This window comes from Engystomops pustulosus, chromosome 5 (genome assembly GCF_040894005.1).
Source record: "Engystomops pustulosus chromosome 5, aEngPut4.maternal, whole genome shotgun sequence".
Classification (NCBI taxonomy): Eukaryota; Metazoa; Chordata; class Amphibia; order Anura; family Leptodactylidae; genus Engystomops; species Engystomops pustulosus.
Window position 1 is genome coordinate 41,949,934 of NC_092415.1, and position 17,346 is coordinate 41,967,279.

The window sequence follows — 17,346 nt, forward strand, 5'->3', positions numbered from 1 at the left end:
AGCCATTATTTTAAGGGGTTAAAAAGTAGTCTTATACGCCAGTACCTTCTGTATCAATTCCTCACCATATTCAAGATCTTCGCTTGCTGTCCTTCTATGTTTACTTCCAGTGGATAGAAATCTGTCCATGGTCTTGTGATGGACATGCAGGTGCCGGAGCTGTTATTATCATACGGCTCTGATTACTTTCTATGATAATAAGGGCTCGTTCACTTGCGTGTCCATCACATGACCATGGGCAAATATCTATCCACTGGATGTAATCATAGAACCTTTGGATAGAAGGGGTCGTTTGTAAGTCGGGGAGCCCAAACATGACTTTTAGGAAGCCTAGGATCAAACCAGTATATCTATTCCAGAAGGAATAGATTCCCTATCATACATCTATATTAGCTCACATCTCCTAATTATGCGTTCTCACTGTAATGGGTCCCATGAGGAAGAATAGAAGAGAAGACGGGATGCAAATGGACAATCCATCAAAAGTCTACTGAAATCAATGGACATTTTAACAGATCCTTTGATTTATGTTACAATCCTGTATACAAGATTTGCCTGAAGTTAATCAGAAAATATTTGGATTTGATTTGGTGCGCCAAATGTAGACAGAATCCAAGAATAGATTGGCTTACCTGTAGTTCAATATATGCCAGCTTTCTAAATACATCAGAGCCATACCGTGTTACATATTGATGCTCTTATAACCTGTTTATTATATTCTTATCCTTTGTAGAAAGAGCGTTTCGGCATATATGATGAATACTGCAGCAACCACGAAAAGGCCCAGAAACTTCTTCTAGAACTGAACAAGATAAGAACAGTGCGGACATTCCTGCTGGTAAGGTTCTCTCGTCCAGATCCGATGTTTGATAGAGCAGGGGTTGATTTTCGGATTTCATTTTGCTTAGTGTATTTGCAGTATTTCCCGCTTGAGTCTATGGCAGGATGGAAATATAATGCTGCCTGTTATGGGGGTTATGATTTAGAGGATGTAGTAAATGTGTAACAGCCCTCAGTTCCCGCAGTTCTATGTCTTCTCCTGGGACAGGTAATATGATGGTGTTTTATTGCTCTCCTTTCCTTTGCTTTTCATCATATAGTTTCGCTCTTCGTTTTATCACTTACGTGAATAAACAAATATTTTATTCTTTGTACAAGAAATTCAACTATAACTTTTCGGAAACCAAAGCCAGGATTGGGTCCAAAAGGAAAGGGAAATATTAAGGAAGGACTTATACGTTTCCTTCCTGCTGGATCCACATTTGGCTTTGGCTGAAAAAGAAAATGCATTAAAAACTAAATAATTCCAGTTACTTGCAGCTAAATCTTTGTAACCTAGTGTATAGTTATAATATTATAGATTTAATATGCAAAGTCTGACAGAAGTGTGTTAAAGGTGTTTGCCCCACGTTAAAGGTGTACCCCAAAAAAGTTGGTGTACTATGTCGGTGCAGTGCAGGGGTCGCCAGATTCATGAAGATCGGGCACCAGAAATCATGAATTGGTGCCCCCTGCACACTACACAGGCAAACTGCACATAGTACAGACTGCACCGTTCTTAGTAAGGCTATATTCACACGATCGTAGGGGGCGTACATACGTCCCCCATAGGGCTGCAATGGGACCGTACCGCTCCATACTCTGGAAAAAGCTGTCCTATCTTTCCCCGTGTTACAGCGCCATGCATCGCTGTGAAGAGGGGAGGGGTAACCTGTCCATCGTGGCGAACATATGCAATGTAGTTGTTGCAGTAGTCCAGCAGAGATTTGCTGGGGAAACCATCTGCTGCATTTCTTGAATGAATTAACACAGTTCTTATAAGCAAAAAAAGTTCAATGATTCAAACAGCTAAAACAAGTATTACTAAGCAGGACTAAAAAGTATTCCATTTTTTTTTACCTTAAAGGAAACCTACCACTTAGTATGGCAGGGGTAAGCTGTAAGTACCGAGCACCAGCTCAGGGTGAGCTGGTGCCGGTACTTACTTTCGTTAGTGTTAAAACCGCGGTATCGCGGTTTTAACACTTTTTAAACTTTAGGGCAGAAGACACTTCGGCGCTGCGTGCGCACGATCGTGCGCGCGCCTCCATAGGAAATAGCGGAGATGTTGCGCGCGCACGGTCGCGCGCAGCGCCGAAGCCCCTTCTGCCCTAAAGTTTAAAAAGTGTTAAAACCGCGATACCGCGGTTTTAACACTAACGAAAGTAAGTACCGGCACCAGCTCACCCTGAGCTGGTGCTCGGTACTTACAGCTTACCCCTGCCATACTAAGTGGTAGGTTTCCTTTAAATGTAACAATAATCTGATTCTTTTTTTTATTTTAACCAAATGTCTGTTTTTCAACATTCTGCTTGTTGGAAAATTCCTGCATACTTCATAGATTTTGTAAAGCTAAAGCTGATACATTTGTAGTCTTAGGGCTAAAACACACAAATATGGTTGGTCCAAAAAACACAGAGCGCATAGTGGCCACTGAACACTGTTCTAGGAATGGAAGTGCTGAAATCAAGGAGTCCCTGCTTCCCCTCAAACATGATTTCAGCACAGCAAAGGTTATTCTATTGGGGAGCGGGGACTCGTTGCATCATATATGACTTTGATGCTAGGACTCAATTCCCAGTCCATGAATTCGGCAACCATGTGTTCCATGTTCTTGTGCTTTAGCCCTTATACTTCTCTACCTGTATAATTGTTGCTCCTTCAGTACTATAGGTCCTTTCTACATGTATAGACATAAATGATATTTAGTCATTGCAGAACAGATCCGATTTTGCCACATTAGCTTTTTTTATTTTGGATCGAGTAAAACTTTGCACATTTATTGTACTTGTAGATGATAAACACATTCCTTTTAACATTTGTTAGCAAATAGTTGCTGTTTGACCAGTAAACCACATATAAACATGAAAGCATCCTGCACACATTGCAGACGCCCACGGCTTAATATCACAGCATGGAAAAAGTGAATGGGGAGGCGAAGATTTGCCTAAAAAACCCAATGTGTTTGTGCTTTCAGAACTGCATGCTTCTCGGCGGACGGAAAAACACAGATGTTCCACTGGAAGGATATTTAGTTGCACCAATACAGAGAATATGCAAGTACCCGCTTCTATTGAGAGTAAGTAGGTTTGGTTGCCAGGGGATGTTATGAGACGTCTGAAGCATGTAGCTCAATGTATGTAAATCTCCTTCATGCAATCACTTCCCTCCTTGTAACAGGCAGTGTATTATGCCGAGCAGAACTTGGCACAAAGGCTTACTATCTAGCGGTGACCATTGTGGTGCCGTCTCATCTTATATGTCGCTTCCTAATATATGTGCCTCCTGGACGGAACAATGTTCTGTTGGTATAATACCTAAAGTAATGCAAAAATCCTGAAATGTCTTTACCTTGGTGATGGTGAACCATGAAGTGCAAAAAGAGCTGTAATGTACCTGGTTCTGGATACATTTTTCTTACCTACTGAGCCAAAGCAGTTACTATAGTGCAGTGGTGGCGAACCTATGGCACGGGTGCCATAGGTGGCACTCAGAGCCCTCTCTGTGGGAACCCAGGACATCACCCCAGAATAGAGTTTACCAGACAAGGCTCAAAGAATGCTTGCCCAACAATTCTTCCTGTACATAGGGACCCTGGAGATAAGCTGCAATAGTCCAAATTTGCCGACCTCCTTTCAACTGCGTTGTGTCCTCAGCAATAAATTAGTGCTTTGCTGGCACTTTTCCATATATAAGTGGCTTTTGGTTGAAGTTTGGGCACTCAGGCTCTAAAAGGTTTGCCATCACTGCTATAGTGTCTCATGTCGAAACTGCGCATTAGAAATGATTATCGAAGGTTCATTTTGTAGAATTTTTAAAAAAGTTTCCAAATCCAAACAGCCCAAAACATTGTTGCTCCAGCAAATACATATGTATCCCTCTTCTACATTTCCTAGCTAGTCTTGATACTTGTTTATGAGTTTTTTAAATTCTCTCTTACTCCTCCCCTCTCCCTAAACTCTGGGATGAATAACAAAATAAGTTAGCCGACATTTTGAAACATTTTCTTGAAGAAAGATTTGATTTGAATCAGTGCCTGAAAAATTTCAGGTTTCTACCGAAATCTACAATCCAAGTAATATATTTTGTTCAACCGTTGGTTGTCACCAGCCGAGAGAAGTGGGAAGTTTCTGCTGTGTTACCATTTAATATTTACCTGTTTTCCTAGGGGTACGTTCACGTGGAATGTTAAATGCATTCAAAAAAATCTATTGAAATGTTCCCCAAAATTTGCGGTAAAGACCATAGCCCATGTGGATTCTGCATCATATTTTCTCTAAGAATTGTGAAATGGTAAAACAAGACCTAACTTGACATGTAAAAATATTTTTGCCAGTTGAAGTTTTTTAGAAACTTCAACTGGCATATCTTTTTCTGTCGGAGCCTGATTAAATTATTTTTATGTATTTTATACAGAAATAGGTGAGGAACAGTGTTGAGTGTTCCCCAGACCAGACCCCAAACTTCATACACCCGGGCTTGACTCAACCTATCCCCCCAGCGCTAAAGGGAACCTGTCATCAACCTTTCCCCTGCTCCCCTTCCCTGCTTCCATCAGCTCACTGCCATACGCAATTCTCATCTAAACTTAAACCAATTGCAGGTGTCATGAGGGGGGGGTTGGGTCCTACCGAATGAATTTATAAAATTCTAGTTTGCCTGAACTCGAATTTTAATGTCTCCGCTCTTTACTAGTGTGGAACGGAAAACACAATGTAAAATAAGATTCCCATAATCTCCCCCCATATAGTCGGCATCTGGAGATAGTTTTTGGGATTAGGTCACATATGCCATCATCACTAATACAATGTCCGAAAACATTTTCCACATTACATTAGTCCCTTTAGAGACAGTATATGGGAATTTTGAAGCACAAGAACATGAATTTGGTGCAGATAAGGTCATCACTACAGATGTAGCTTTAATGTTCTCTTTATTTCCCAACAGGAGTTACTGAAGAGAACTCCGAAGAGACACAGTGATCACACGTCTGTGGTGGAGGCTCTACTAGCAATGAAGGCTGTGTGCTCCAACATTAATGAGGCCAAGAGACAGATGGAAAAACTAGAAGTGCTGGAGGAATGGCAGAGTCATATAGAGGGATGGGAGGTGAGTCATGTGCTAATAATACTACTAGTGTCGCACAAGGTAGAAAGTCAGACATTTTTTTCAAAAAGGTTCACACTTTTCTATTTTTATTTAACACCAAAGTATAACAGATCAAGGTCTCTATATGAAAGTTCCTTCTATACTGTACATCTGTATTACAAGTGTCCCACATATATATAATAGCTTGTTTTACCACAGACGCTTAGGATCGGCATGTGATTGATTTCTAGAATAATCCCCCCCCCCCAAAAAAAAAAACCTGAGACATCACCTTTAGGTTGATTTAGAACATAAGTTCTTCAATTTTCAATATGATTTCTGTATCATTTCTTAATAGTTTTCTAGATCTCTGCTTGCTGTCATGCAACAGGAAGGTTATAGTTCCTGCATATAAACCGGTCCATGGCCATGTGATGTCACAGGTGCACAGTTCGTTATGGGGAGGGTGGAGCTGTGCACCTGTGTGACATCACATGACCAGGGACCGTTGTTTATTTACAGGCAGTAAACAATGAAGCTTCCTGTAGAATAGCAACACCCAGATGAAGCACTAAATGCGCTAAACGGATGTTGTTTTGTTGTCCACATGCACTGTATAGCACTTTCTCTCTCCCCTGGTTTCACATACATGTGTAATGGTAGTAAGTACAGAAGATACTGCCACATCCCCCACCGGAGCCTAGCCTTTTCTTGGGACCTGGAGGCAGCTGGGGCTCAGAATACCAAAGCTTCTGGCTAGTGCGGCCTTGGGCACGCTGTGGTCACAGTGCTTGGTATGGGGACTGGAGGGCTGACCTACAGCCTGGCAGGCCCCCATCAGGTGGTGTTTGCAAGAAATATGGAGGGAGAGGCTGATGCAATGGTTTCTTCCTAGGGCAACCCCGGAGGTGTAAGTAGGATGAATCCCCGGGTGATGGATGGGGAAGCCCGTGGTGGTAAGCAGTCATATCCAGGGATTAGGCAACTCTGTGCAAATCAACTTACAGTTCTTTATTCAGCAGCAGACAATGGCCAAACGATTAACAGCAACTTTGGCAACAAATTGGAAGAGTCATGGAGAGCTGGTCCCCAGGAAGGTTACACGCAGCCTGGTAGTAGCTTCAGACTGGGCTGGTAGAAATGGTGCTGAGTCCTGGTGATGGATCTCAGCTCTGGGCTTAAGTCTCCGAACTTGCCCCAGGTTCTAGGCAGGGGCCTGAGGCACCTATGGTTCCTGGTATTAGGACACTTGCTATCGCAGACAGACTATGTTATCTGGTTCTCTCAGGGGAACATGACTTAAGACCATGTGCTTCCGCCCAGCAGGGGTTTATATACTCCCCTGGTCAGGTGGTAGCACTCCTCCAATCAGCTTCCAGCAACATCTCATAGTGTTAACTCTTGCCTTATCAGGAAGTAGCTACAGCTGCAATTACTGAGTTCTCCAGTATTTAGAGACCTCCCAGAAAGGTGATCAGTCTGCCTAACAGCTCCTGAAATGGAGAGGGCGCGATTCGCCTTGCCTATGCATTGGCAGGGGTGTTTCGACACAAAACCTGATTATACAGATACAAGTGGAAAGAAGAATTGGTCCCTGAGGGCTCACAATCTATATGAACACTACTAGTAGGTGAGGGAGCAGAGCAGTGAGGTTATCACATGTGAATATTCACATTCTCATTGGATATAGACTGCTCAGTATGTGCGGTATACTGCCCTGACATAGTATATAGTTTGATTTTATATTCTATATTTGGATGGAGAATTCCTGGACCATGTACTTTGCACGTTTTTAGTGCAGTTACCTCTAACAACTATGATCCCTCCGCATTATATCACATAAGACTCCAGTACTTCTACATCTGCTTGTCACTTGGGCTTCAGAAAGTCGTCTGAAGAAGCAAAGTGATTTCCTACCAGAAGGAAATGTTTTAAGGCTTTACAAGGAATAGAAGAAGTTATTTTTAGAATCAGCGAGGATCAAAGCCTGGCTTAAATTCCCATCGCTAACATGTGCCGGGGCGGTTTATGGGCATGAACACGGTTATACATTAGCATCTGCTGTAATGTGACCTGCTCTCATCTGAATGGTCCTACAATACTGGACCCCCCATAGACAGAGCCATAGATGACATGGATCATCCTACCTGCTTATGATACAACACACCTTACTAAAGGGGATAATAACTTTTGTTCCAGTAGGGTTTCTACATGTCCATGTTTAAAGACCAGTCATATGTACAGTTTTTGATAAAGCTTTTAAGCATTTTTAGATAGCGATACATGAAACATGAAAGTATCAAACTTCTTATACATTTTTATCTGTTCAGATTTACTCTAGGATTGGGCTAGGTTTTGATGTTGTTTTCCACACGGATCTTGATGCAGGCTCCGAAAGAAAAGAGAAAGAGAAAGAAAAGACACATGTCTTACAGACAACCCCTTGTTACAGACATCAGGGTAGAGGCAAAAAATAAAAAGTTTTGACTCTACCCTGGACAAAGCGTTCTAGGATTCAGTCCTCTGTGTAGCCTTTATAATAGCATTATTACAGGCTGTTACTTAGCCTAAATAAGGTAACTCCCCCACCCTTTGGGTATTGGGACACTGTGACCTCAGATGAAGCTCTCTGGGTTCTTTACTTTACTCCTAGGCTGTAATGATTAGCTGTAAGGTGTCTAATTAAGTTTATCCGATAATCATTGTTCCCATTACAGCAAAAAAATTGTCATTTACAAAACAAAATTTGTCCGGAGCTACAAATATAAAATATACCTGTTCCGACTTACATACAAATTCAACTTAAGAACAAACCTAAAGAACCTATCTTGTACATAACTCAGGGACTGTCTGTCTCCCTGTCTCCCTTCACCCTAGGCAAAGGTTTTATTCAGCCCTATCCACCAATATGGTTCTGGATTACTCTTTTACATTATGGTGAAAAAAAGCTAACATTTTTTTTTTATTTTTGTATTAAAATGATAATTACTTTGCAGTGAGTACAATTGAATTCCTGTGATGCTACTGATCTATTGTAATACATGGTAACGGTAGAAGTGATGCTGAGTTTCTCCTCTCTTGTTATGCTTTATTATCTGTTTTCTGTATTATACTATTGTTATCACTTGCTGCTTTTATTTTTCATATTAAGTATTGTCAGCATATGCAGAAAGATAACAAAGGAGTGAGAGCCATCCTCGGAGAGTTTACTGGCTATAAAATCTGTCATTATTGTGTAGTTGCGCTGATGGCAGTGATACAAATGCCCCTTTCTGATACAATTGTGTTACTATTCAGCGGTTTATATGTTGTTCTCTTTCTGTCTGCTTTCTTTAGGGATCCAGCATAACAGATACTTGCACTGAAATGCTGATGCACGGAGTCCTTTTAAAAATTTCCTCTGGGAATATCCAGGAGCGGATTTTCTTTCTGTTTGATAACCTTTTAGTGTATTGCAAAAGAAAACACCGGTAAGTCTGAGCAAACAGTGAGAAAAGCCAAGCGATTCCCAATGATCCATTAAATCCACACTTAATTCCATTTGTTTGTAAGGAACTTTGCATCTTTGATTTTTAATTGGTTTTTAATTTGAAATTTTTGAAGAAACACAATAGTGAAACATATGAAGGATGCTCCCAGGCATGTCTAAGGAAAACTGCAAGAGAAATTACACTGGAGTAATATATCCCTGCTTCTTTTATTCCATCACTCAAGGAACTTCTCCGAAATGCAGGGAGTCTGAAGTTTCCCTTCTGCCATTGTCTTAGCACTGTCTGAATTGGTGCCTTCATAAGGCAATAACTTCTGTTACAGCTTCTGAGTCTATTAGGTTAGCCTAACCGACCAGATCCAGCGCCCAATGTTCATGTTCGCTCAATTTCTGAAAATAAGACATCAGGGGCACATTTACTAAGGGCCGTGCACCAGTTTTACGTCGCACATTCATTTTTAGTGCAAACTGCTTGCACATGTATTTAAGAAGTGTCCAAGACACAATTGTGGCGCATGCAGCACTTTGTGGCGCGGCTGCACAATTCTTTATGCAACACAAATTTCTGCACTGAAGGGGGCGCTCCCGTGCTCAGGCCCATGTTAAAGGTGCACCAAAAAAAAAAGTTGGTGCACTCTGTCAGAGCAGTGCAGGGATGCCAGATTCATGAAGAACGGGCTCCAAAAATCATGAATCTGGCGCCCCCTGCACACTACACATGCAAATTGCACATAGTACACACTGCACTGTTCTTCGTAAATGGGCCCAATTGTTTGTTGCTAACCAGAAAATAGGCTAGAGAACCTGATACCTGGTTTTACCCCACTAAACAACTAGCTCCCTTAGGCGGAGTATGAAATGTAATTTCTAAAATTCCCTCTTTTAAAGTATGTGAAATCTCACCTGTTTACCTATATTAAAAATGTTCCCTTAAAGTTAGATGAATGTGACTCTTCTCACCTCATTTTCATAAGTCAAATTTATTGGTTGGAGGGAAACACAATTCAGAAGCCCCTATCTTTTCTTCTTAAGTACCTAGAAACAGGTTTTTTATGTCATATACAAGATATGGATCTCCTCTTTCAGATAACATCAGGATTAAGTGATACAGGCAGATGAAGGCATGATAAAAACAAGCTGCAGGTAAAGATCCAGTTCCTGTCTATTTTAATTGCCTGTGAGTCCAGTTATGTAGCTCACAAAACCATAAGCCTGATGGGATTCTTATCTTCAATATGACAAAAAAAATATTTCTAGGTGCTATGGAACCAAAGATAGCGGCTACTGAAGTGACCTTTTCCCCCTGCAGCCACTAAACATGACTCATCTCATGTGAAAAAGAGATGAGAAGAGTCATTTTTACCAAACTTTGGAAGATTTTTTTATAGGTAAATGGGTGAGATTTCACTTAAAAGAGGAAATTCTAGAAAGGAAACTTCATACTTTACCTGAGGGGACCAGTATTTTAGTGGGGGTAAAACCTGGTGATTACAAAATAAGATCCCCAGATGAGAATCTATAGGGTGATTATGGATACAATGTTACAGATTTCACACAGGAACCAGCTGACGAATCATTTTGTTTAAAAAAGATTTTTAAAATATTCTTAAACCGCAAATAAAACCTTAGTATCTTATATACCTAATTAGCCTGTTGCATCTACAATTCCAAATATAGTATACAAGAGGCTATGACATTAAGGAAGTCTTGTGGAAGTCTCCAGCGTTATGTAAATTGTTTGGATTTGTGCATTTGGCCTTCCACTTCTCTTTAGATAAATAATCTACATTCCTGCATTTCCTTGGGGAAACAGGGGATATTGATAGCAAGTGAAGTTGCTGACAGTCATTTTCAAACACTATTAAATATACTGCCCTTACTTTGCTTGTGTATATACGTTACACTGACCATGACATTATGGGGAAAGATCATTGATTCTGTTTTGGATTCTGAGTTGGATAAAACTACATATAAGGAATTAGAACATGGGAACAAGTACAGAAAATTGTGAAAACCTTCTAGGTTCCAAATCATAAGCCAATGGGTATATTTAGACCCATATTTAAGTCATATCTTTATCTCCAGAACATTTGATGTAAAATACACAACCACCACCTAATGGTCCTCTAAATATCAATGTGCCAATTACATGGCAGGTCTGGTATAGATTATGCTTTACATTAGAAATGTAAATATAGATGTGAACAGAGTCATATATAACAAGTGACCACCATCTGTTGACCCGTAGGCATTGAAATTCTCACCCTTGACATCTCTATAGAATGATTTAGTGTGCAGATCTCTGATACCACATGTTCTATCTAGGTGGTCCCTATTAAGAACGTACCAATAGTGGCATAGCTTGAAGCTGATGGGCCCCAGTGCAAAGTCTGTGCCAGACCCCTGACTGTAATCTATGGTTTATGGTACAAGCTTTCTCAAATGGGAAAGTGACACCTTATGGGCACCCTAAACCTCTTGGGCCCGGTTGCGACCGCACTCTCTGCACCCATTTACGTTGCGTCCCTGTGTACCAATGTCTCTCCGCATTGAGATGCTCCACAACACCACCTCTCTGTCTTAAGTCATAGCATAAGGGCTCAACGAGAAAGAGAACTGGTAATCTGCCACATACCACAAACCCAAACTAAGGCTACATTCACATGAACGTGTGAAAACGGTCGTATATTCGGGTGTATATATGTGTGCCATACGTCCAGTGAACGGTTATATTATGCACTGTACCGTACCGTTTTTGAGCCGTATAAAAAATAGAGCGTGTCATATTTTCTCATGTATTTGTGTCCATATGCCCCATAGTCAATAGGAACGTATAAAATAATAATAATAATAATAAATCTTTATTTATATAGCGCCATCAAATTACGTAGCGCTTTACAAATCATAGGGGACATATACAACTATATTACACTACAAAGAACAAACAGTCATATGGAACAATAGGAGTGATGGCCCTGCTCACAAGAGCTTACAGTCTATGAGGATGAAGGGGGTGACACAAGAGGTTGTATAATGGTCCAGCCATTCTTTATAAGGGAACAATATAAAATAATTTAATAAATAATTTACTAAACAACGATGTTGCTGCGTGAACCAGCCATCAGCCGCCATCTTATTTACAGGGTCCTAGGTGAAAAAGACTGCAGAGAAGCCTGGAGCTTGGTATATATCTGCTGTTTGCCCGATAACAGATAGGATAGTACATAGGATGGATTAGTAAAGGGAGAGTTGACATTTCATGCAGTTAGCGAGTGTGATAGGCTTGCCTAAAGAGATGGGTTTTAAGAGCACGTTTGAAGCTTTGGAGGGTGGGTATTAGTCTCAGAGTCTGGGGAAGGGCATTCCAGAGAATTGGTGCATCTCGGGAGAAGTCCTGGAGACGTGCATGGGAGGTTCGAATTAAGGTAGAGATTAATCTAATGTCACTGGCAGATCGAAGAGCACGGGAAGGGCGATAGACTGAGATGAGAGAAGAGAGATAGGGAGGTGCAGCATTATTCAGAGATTTGTGGATGAGGGTTATTATTTTAAAGTGAATACGGAAGGAGACAGGCAGCCAGTGCAATGATTGGCACAAACTGGAGGCATCTGTGTAGCGTTTGGCCTGAAAGACGAGCCTGGCTGCTGCATTAAGAATAGATTGAAGAGGAGAGAGTTTAGAGAGTGGAAGACCAATTAGTAGGGAGTTACAGTAGTCTAGTCGAGAGTGAATAAGTGCAACAATTAGCATTTTAGAAGTTTCAAATGTCAGAAACGGACAGATTCTGGAGATGTTTCTGAGATGCATCCGGCAAGAGCGAGCAAGAGATTGAATATATGGTAAAAAGGAGAGGTGGGAGTCCAGCACAACCCCAAGACAGCGGGCCTGCTGCCTCGGTGCTATAGTGATCCCACAGACCGAGATGGAGAGGTCAGGGTTGGGTTGGTTAGTAGATGGTGGAAAGACAAGAAGTTCAGTCTTAGAAAGATTAAGTTTCAAGAAGAGAGAGGACATGATGTTAGAGACAGCAGAGAGACAGTCACTAGTGTTCTGGATTAAGGCAGGGGTGATATTACGTGCAGAAGTATACAGCTGGGTGTCGTCAGCATAAAGATGATACTGGAAACCAAATCTGCTGATGGTTTGTCCAATGGGGGCAGTATAGAGAGAGAAGAGGACCTAGGACTGAGCCCTGAGGAACCCTGGCACTGAGAGGAAGATGAGAAGAGAAAGATCCAGAAAAGGAGACACTGAAAGTGCGGTCAGAGAGATAGGAAGAAAACCAAGAGAGTGCAGTGTCCTTTAGGCCAATGGAGTGAAGCATCCTAAGGAGGAGCTGGTGGTCCACAGTATCGAACACTGCCGATAGATCCAGGAGAATGAGGAGAGAATAAATATGGGTTGCATACAGGCTGCATACTGTTGTCCACCATATGCTGCCGTATATACATGCAGTATCCAGAACCAGTGGGAGGTGTATTCTATCAACCAGCTAATAGTCAGCCATCCATCATTTGCCAGCCCACTTTTTATTTTATATGGATACGGTATGGATATGGTGAAAAACATATGGCATAGGGCAGTACGGTGGCTTAGTGGTTAGCATTACAGTCTTGCAGCGCTGGGGACCTGAGTTCAAGTCCCAGGGTCAACAACTGCAAAGAGTTTGTATGTTCTCTCTGTGTTTACATGGGTTTTCCTCCCACACTCCAAAACATACTGGTAGGTTGATTAGATTGTGAGCTCCATTGGGGACAGGGACCGATTTGACAAGCTCTGTGCAGTGCTGCAAAATCTGTAGGCGCTATATAAAATAATAAAGGAAGGAACATACGGATGAAAAACATCACATATATACGGATTCATACAGCGCAGAAATACAGAACTGGAGAAATCACACGTTCGTGTGAATGTAGCCTTACTCTGAAGTGACCCTCCCTGAATTGAGATGCTCCTCAACCTCTTCCCCTGCAACCCCCATGGATTAAACCACTAAATCCATGTGGGTGATTTCCTCTAAACAATTTATGTTTATTATGTACAAAAGAAATTAGATACTAAATTCCAGAAAGTTTTTAAAAAAAGTTTGATTGTTCCGAAAAATAATCTCTCTGGTCAATTAAATGTGCCATAGTGATATTTTAGCACAATTATAATTAAAATTCTTTTGTTTCTAAATCTTAGCGCTGTAAACTAAGAGTGAAATACAGTTTTTCACCAGAGTGTGGCTTCATAACTGGCAGTAGGTGGATGTGCACAATTTCATTCTATGACAATTGACTTTGGTGTTGTATCATTTGAAGGCGTTTGAAGAACAGCAAAGCATCCACAGATGGGCACCGCTACCTCTTCCGAGGCCGAATTAACACAGAAGTGATGGAGGTTGAAAATGTTGATGATGGAACAGGTGTGTAAATACATAATCCTCACTAAATGATTGTCAGTACTGAGATACCAACCATTCCCTACTGTGCAACACAAGCGGTACTAGAATATACAAGAACTGGATCCATGTCTGAATGAATATTCCTTTTTTAATAAATTTCTTCAATCAAGACATATTGGGGCAGATTTACTTACCCGGTCCATTCGCGATCCAGCGGCGCGTTGTCTGAACAGGATTCGGGTCCGGACGGGATTTATGAAGGTAGTTCCTCCGTCGTCCACCAGGTGGCGCTGCTGCGCTGAAAATCATCTGAACACACCGGAATACACCGAGCTGGACCAGGTGAAGGTAAGCGCTTCCCAAGCGACACATTTTCGGTTTTTAAATGCGGCGGTTTTTCCGAATACGTCGGGTTTTCGTTCGGCCAGTCCCCCGGATTTCCGTCGCGTGCTTGCCAGCGCCGATGCACCACAATCCGATCGCGTGCGCCAAAATCCCGGGGCAATTCGGGTACAATCGGCGCAAATCGGAAATATTCGGGTAACACGTCGGGAAAACGCGAATCAGGCCCTTAGTAAATGACCCCCATTGTGGGAAATTTATCAATTTTGGTACAGGGAATGTGTTTTGGTGCACAAATAGTGCAACATTTTTAACTGGTAAGCTAGATTGGGGACAAGGAGTTAAAGAGTGACTGTAAAGGTTTTTTTTCACAAATCAATATCTCTTGGGATGTAAAACAACTTTGCCTATTATCTTTGTTACCTATATGCAGCAGTTTCTATCCCCCTCAGATTATCTCTGTGCTGCAATGGCTGCTTCCTCTCCATGTGCTGATAAGCCCAATGAGTCTGTAGCTTGTTTATCAGATGGTTTCTTGGGAGGGGAGGAGCTGCTGCTCCCTGCTCACAGAGGAGGAGGTCATGTGACAGTGAATGTGCCAGAGCTGGAATTGTCCAAGACAGTGAATGCAGATGTTTCCTGCACAGAATAGGGAGGTATAAGATATCCCTGTTCCCTATCAGTCCCTCCATCCCAGTCTGTGATTCTACAGAACTTTCTCTGTCTGTCTCTTGTCTTTATGCTGCTCCATTACCCCACCTTGTCATCGGCAGTTAGAGCTCTGTGCAGGTAAGCTATTAACCCTTAGTGCTCACCGGCACAGGCTGTAGACTGCATGTACTAATTTCTACCACTTATTCCATGTCCCCTGCTCCTTCATGTGATGGAAGCTACCAGGCTGTCACCATATACATCCAGTTTATGCTCTATGCAGTGTTCAGTGGATTTACTTGTGGGAAACTAAATGGATATACTGCTAAATTACTTTGAGAGAGAACACAATGCATCATGGGATCTGTGGGCAAGGTAACTGGACTCACCTTTAGGGCATAGACTGACAGATATTACGGTAGTCTCCTCCCACTTCGCCTCTGCTAGGAAAGATTTTTGTCAAACACTTTCAGAACAGAAATTGCCACAACTGTAGAAAGAAAAGGACAAGCAGCACAAAGTAGGCATCGTTCTTTTTGTTTTCAAAGGGTGAATCATATATAATAGTTTGGTAAAATCATAATAACTCTAAAGTTACACTTTAATGAATTGGCGCAGCACCGAAAATGGTTAGAATTGTCTCCAAGTTTATGAAGGTGAAATAGAACTCTACAGTCCAACGTTTTATAGCTCTTAGTGTGCACCAAAAAATATGCAAAAACTAGATGTCAGGAAACTAGATGTGCAGGAAAAGTGTCAGAAAAAAAAGACAAAATCATGAGTGTCCGAAAAGCAGCAATATTATGGCACCGACACTCCATAAATTAGGCGCAGCAAGGGAAAAAAGAAGAACTTCAGATTTCTGTCGGAAAGTCAATTATGAATGCCCCCCATTGAGGCTGTCAAGTGGGTGGTCTTCTAGAGCTCAGGATCACTCAGCCCAGTGATGGAGGCTTCAGCCTTAAAATAGATATAGGAAAGTTATGTAAATACAGTACAAATCCATCACATTTAAAGGCTACAATATCCATGGGCCATGTTGCTAATTCCACCAGAGATAATCAGCTATTATTATTTATTAAAGTTAAAAAAAGTAAAAAAAAAATAAAAATAAAAACCATAACATACCGTAACAATATTAGGTGCAAGTGCAGAGATAAACACTAAGGCCCCTTCCACACTTGCGTTGCAGATCACGTCAGAGTTTGATCAGGGTGCGATCAGGGTTTGGTCAGTGAAAAACTGACATTTTGCATCAGAGTGCAATCAGTTTTCAGTCAGGGTTTGTTCAGTGTCTCAGTTTTTCACGCACATTTTCAATGCAATTTCAATGCGTTTTTCGCGCGCAGATAATGCGCGTGAAAAGGACTCACGGCTGAGCTCTATCTTTTCTATGCCAATTGATGCATGAAAAACACATTGCACTTGCATTGCACTTGCAAGTGTCTCAGAGTGCAATCCGTTTTTGATGCGTTTCCAAAGACTTGTATGGTGCTTTTTTCACGCACGTGACTTGCAAAAGTAGAGCATATCGAGATTTAAACGTGTGTGTGAAAATGAATGCAAGTCTGAAAAGACCATTGATTACAATGGGTCAGAGTGCAATGCCAGTTCTGCGCGTCAAAAGCACGCGCAGAAAACGTGTGTGAAAAACGCAAGTGTGAAAGGGGCCTAAGGCAGCCCATATCAGCAAGGTAAGAGAGTAAGTTATGTAAGCAACAGACATGGCTGTAAAAAAAGCCACAGGGATAGTGTCCTCACTAAGTCCACTCTTGGCCTTTGTCTAAGGTGGCGCCGCAGGCATCTGTGTCCATTTTCTGCAGTTCCTTCAGGACCAGTTTGTTCAAACTTTGCCTACAGAACACATGGATATAATACATTTATAATAGATCTTAACAGAGCATTGTTCTTCTTATTTGCTTCGTCTCATTTTTTTGAAACGTAAAGAATATAGGTAGTGTAATTACCAGATGCCAGTATGAGCATTGGTTCAACATCTAATTTATGCAATATTTGCTGAAATGTTAAGTATGCTCTAATAGTAAAAGAAATAATCTAAGAAAAACTGAAATAAATTAATATGTTCTAGTAAAAAAAAAGTAATCAGATCTCTGCTGAAGGTTAAATTGGGAGATTTAATGTGTGATGGTGTATGATCAAAGCTCCACACCTCCGGTTGGTGGCATTTTTTAACAGATCATCAGTCAATCCACCATATACTGCAATACAGCTGTGTTACAGTATATCTTAGGAAGGATCAGACCCCATAGGGTTAAAGTACCCTAGAGGGTCTGCAAATACAGTATAAAGAAAATTAAAGTTAAAAATAGAAAATGTAAAAACCGAAGA

The 17,346-nt window shown here is 41.3% G+C and overlaps 1 protein-coding gene across 2 annotated transcripts in view; it reads left to right on the forward strand.

Annotated features, from left to right (window-relative positions):
* The window catches only part of PREX2 (phosphatidylinositol-3,4,5-trisphosphate dependent Rac exchange factor 2), a 202,097-nt gene that overhangs the window by 47,449 nt on the left and 137,302 nt on the right, over window positions 1-17,346 (forward strand). For both annotated transcript variants that reach the window (XM_072151744.1, XM_072151745.1), the window contains exons 4-8: window positions 734-838; window positions 3,017-3,118; window positions 4,987-5,148; window positions 8,464-8,597; window positions 13,922-14,025. In XM_072151744.1, the coding sequence (XP_072007845.1) occupies window positions 734-838; window positions 3,017-3,118; window positions 4,987-5,148; window positions 8,464-8,597; window positions 13,922-14,025 (607 nt within the window). The remainder of the gene's footprint in view (window positions 1-733; window positions 839-3,016; window positions 3,119-4,986; window positions 5,149-8,463; window positions 8,598-13,921; window positions 14,026-17,346) is intronic.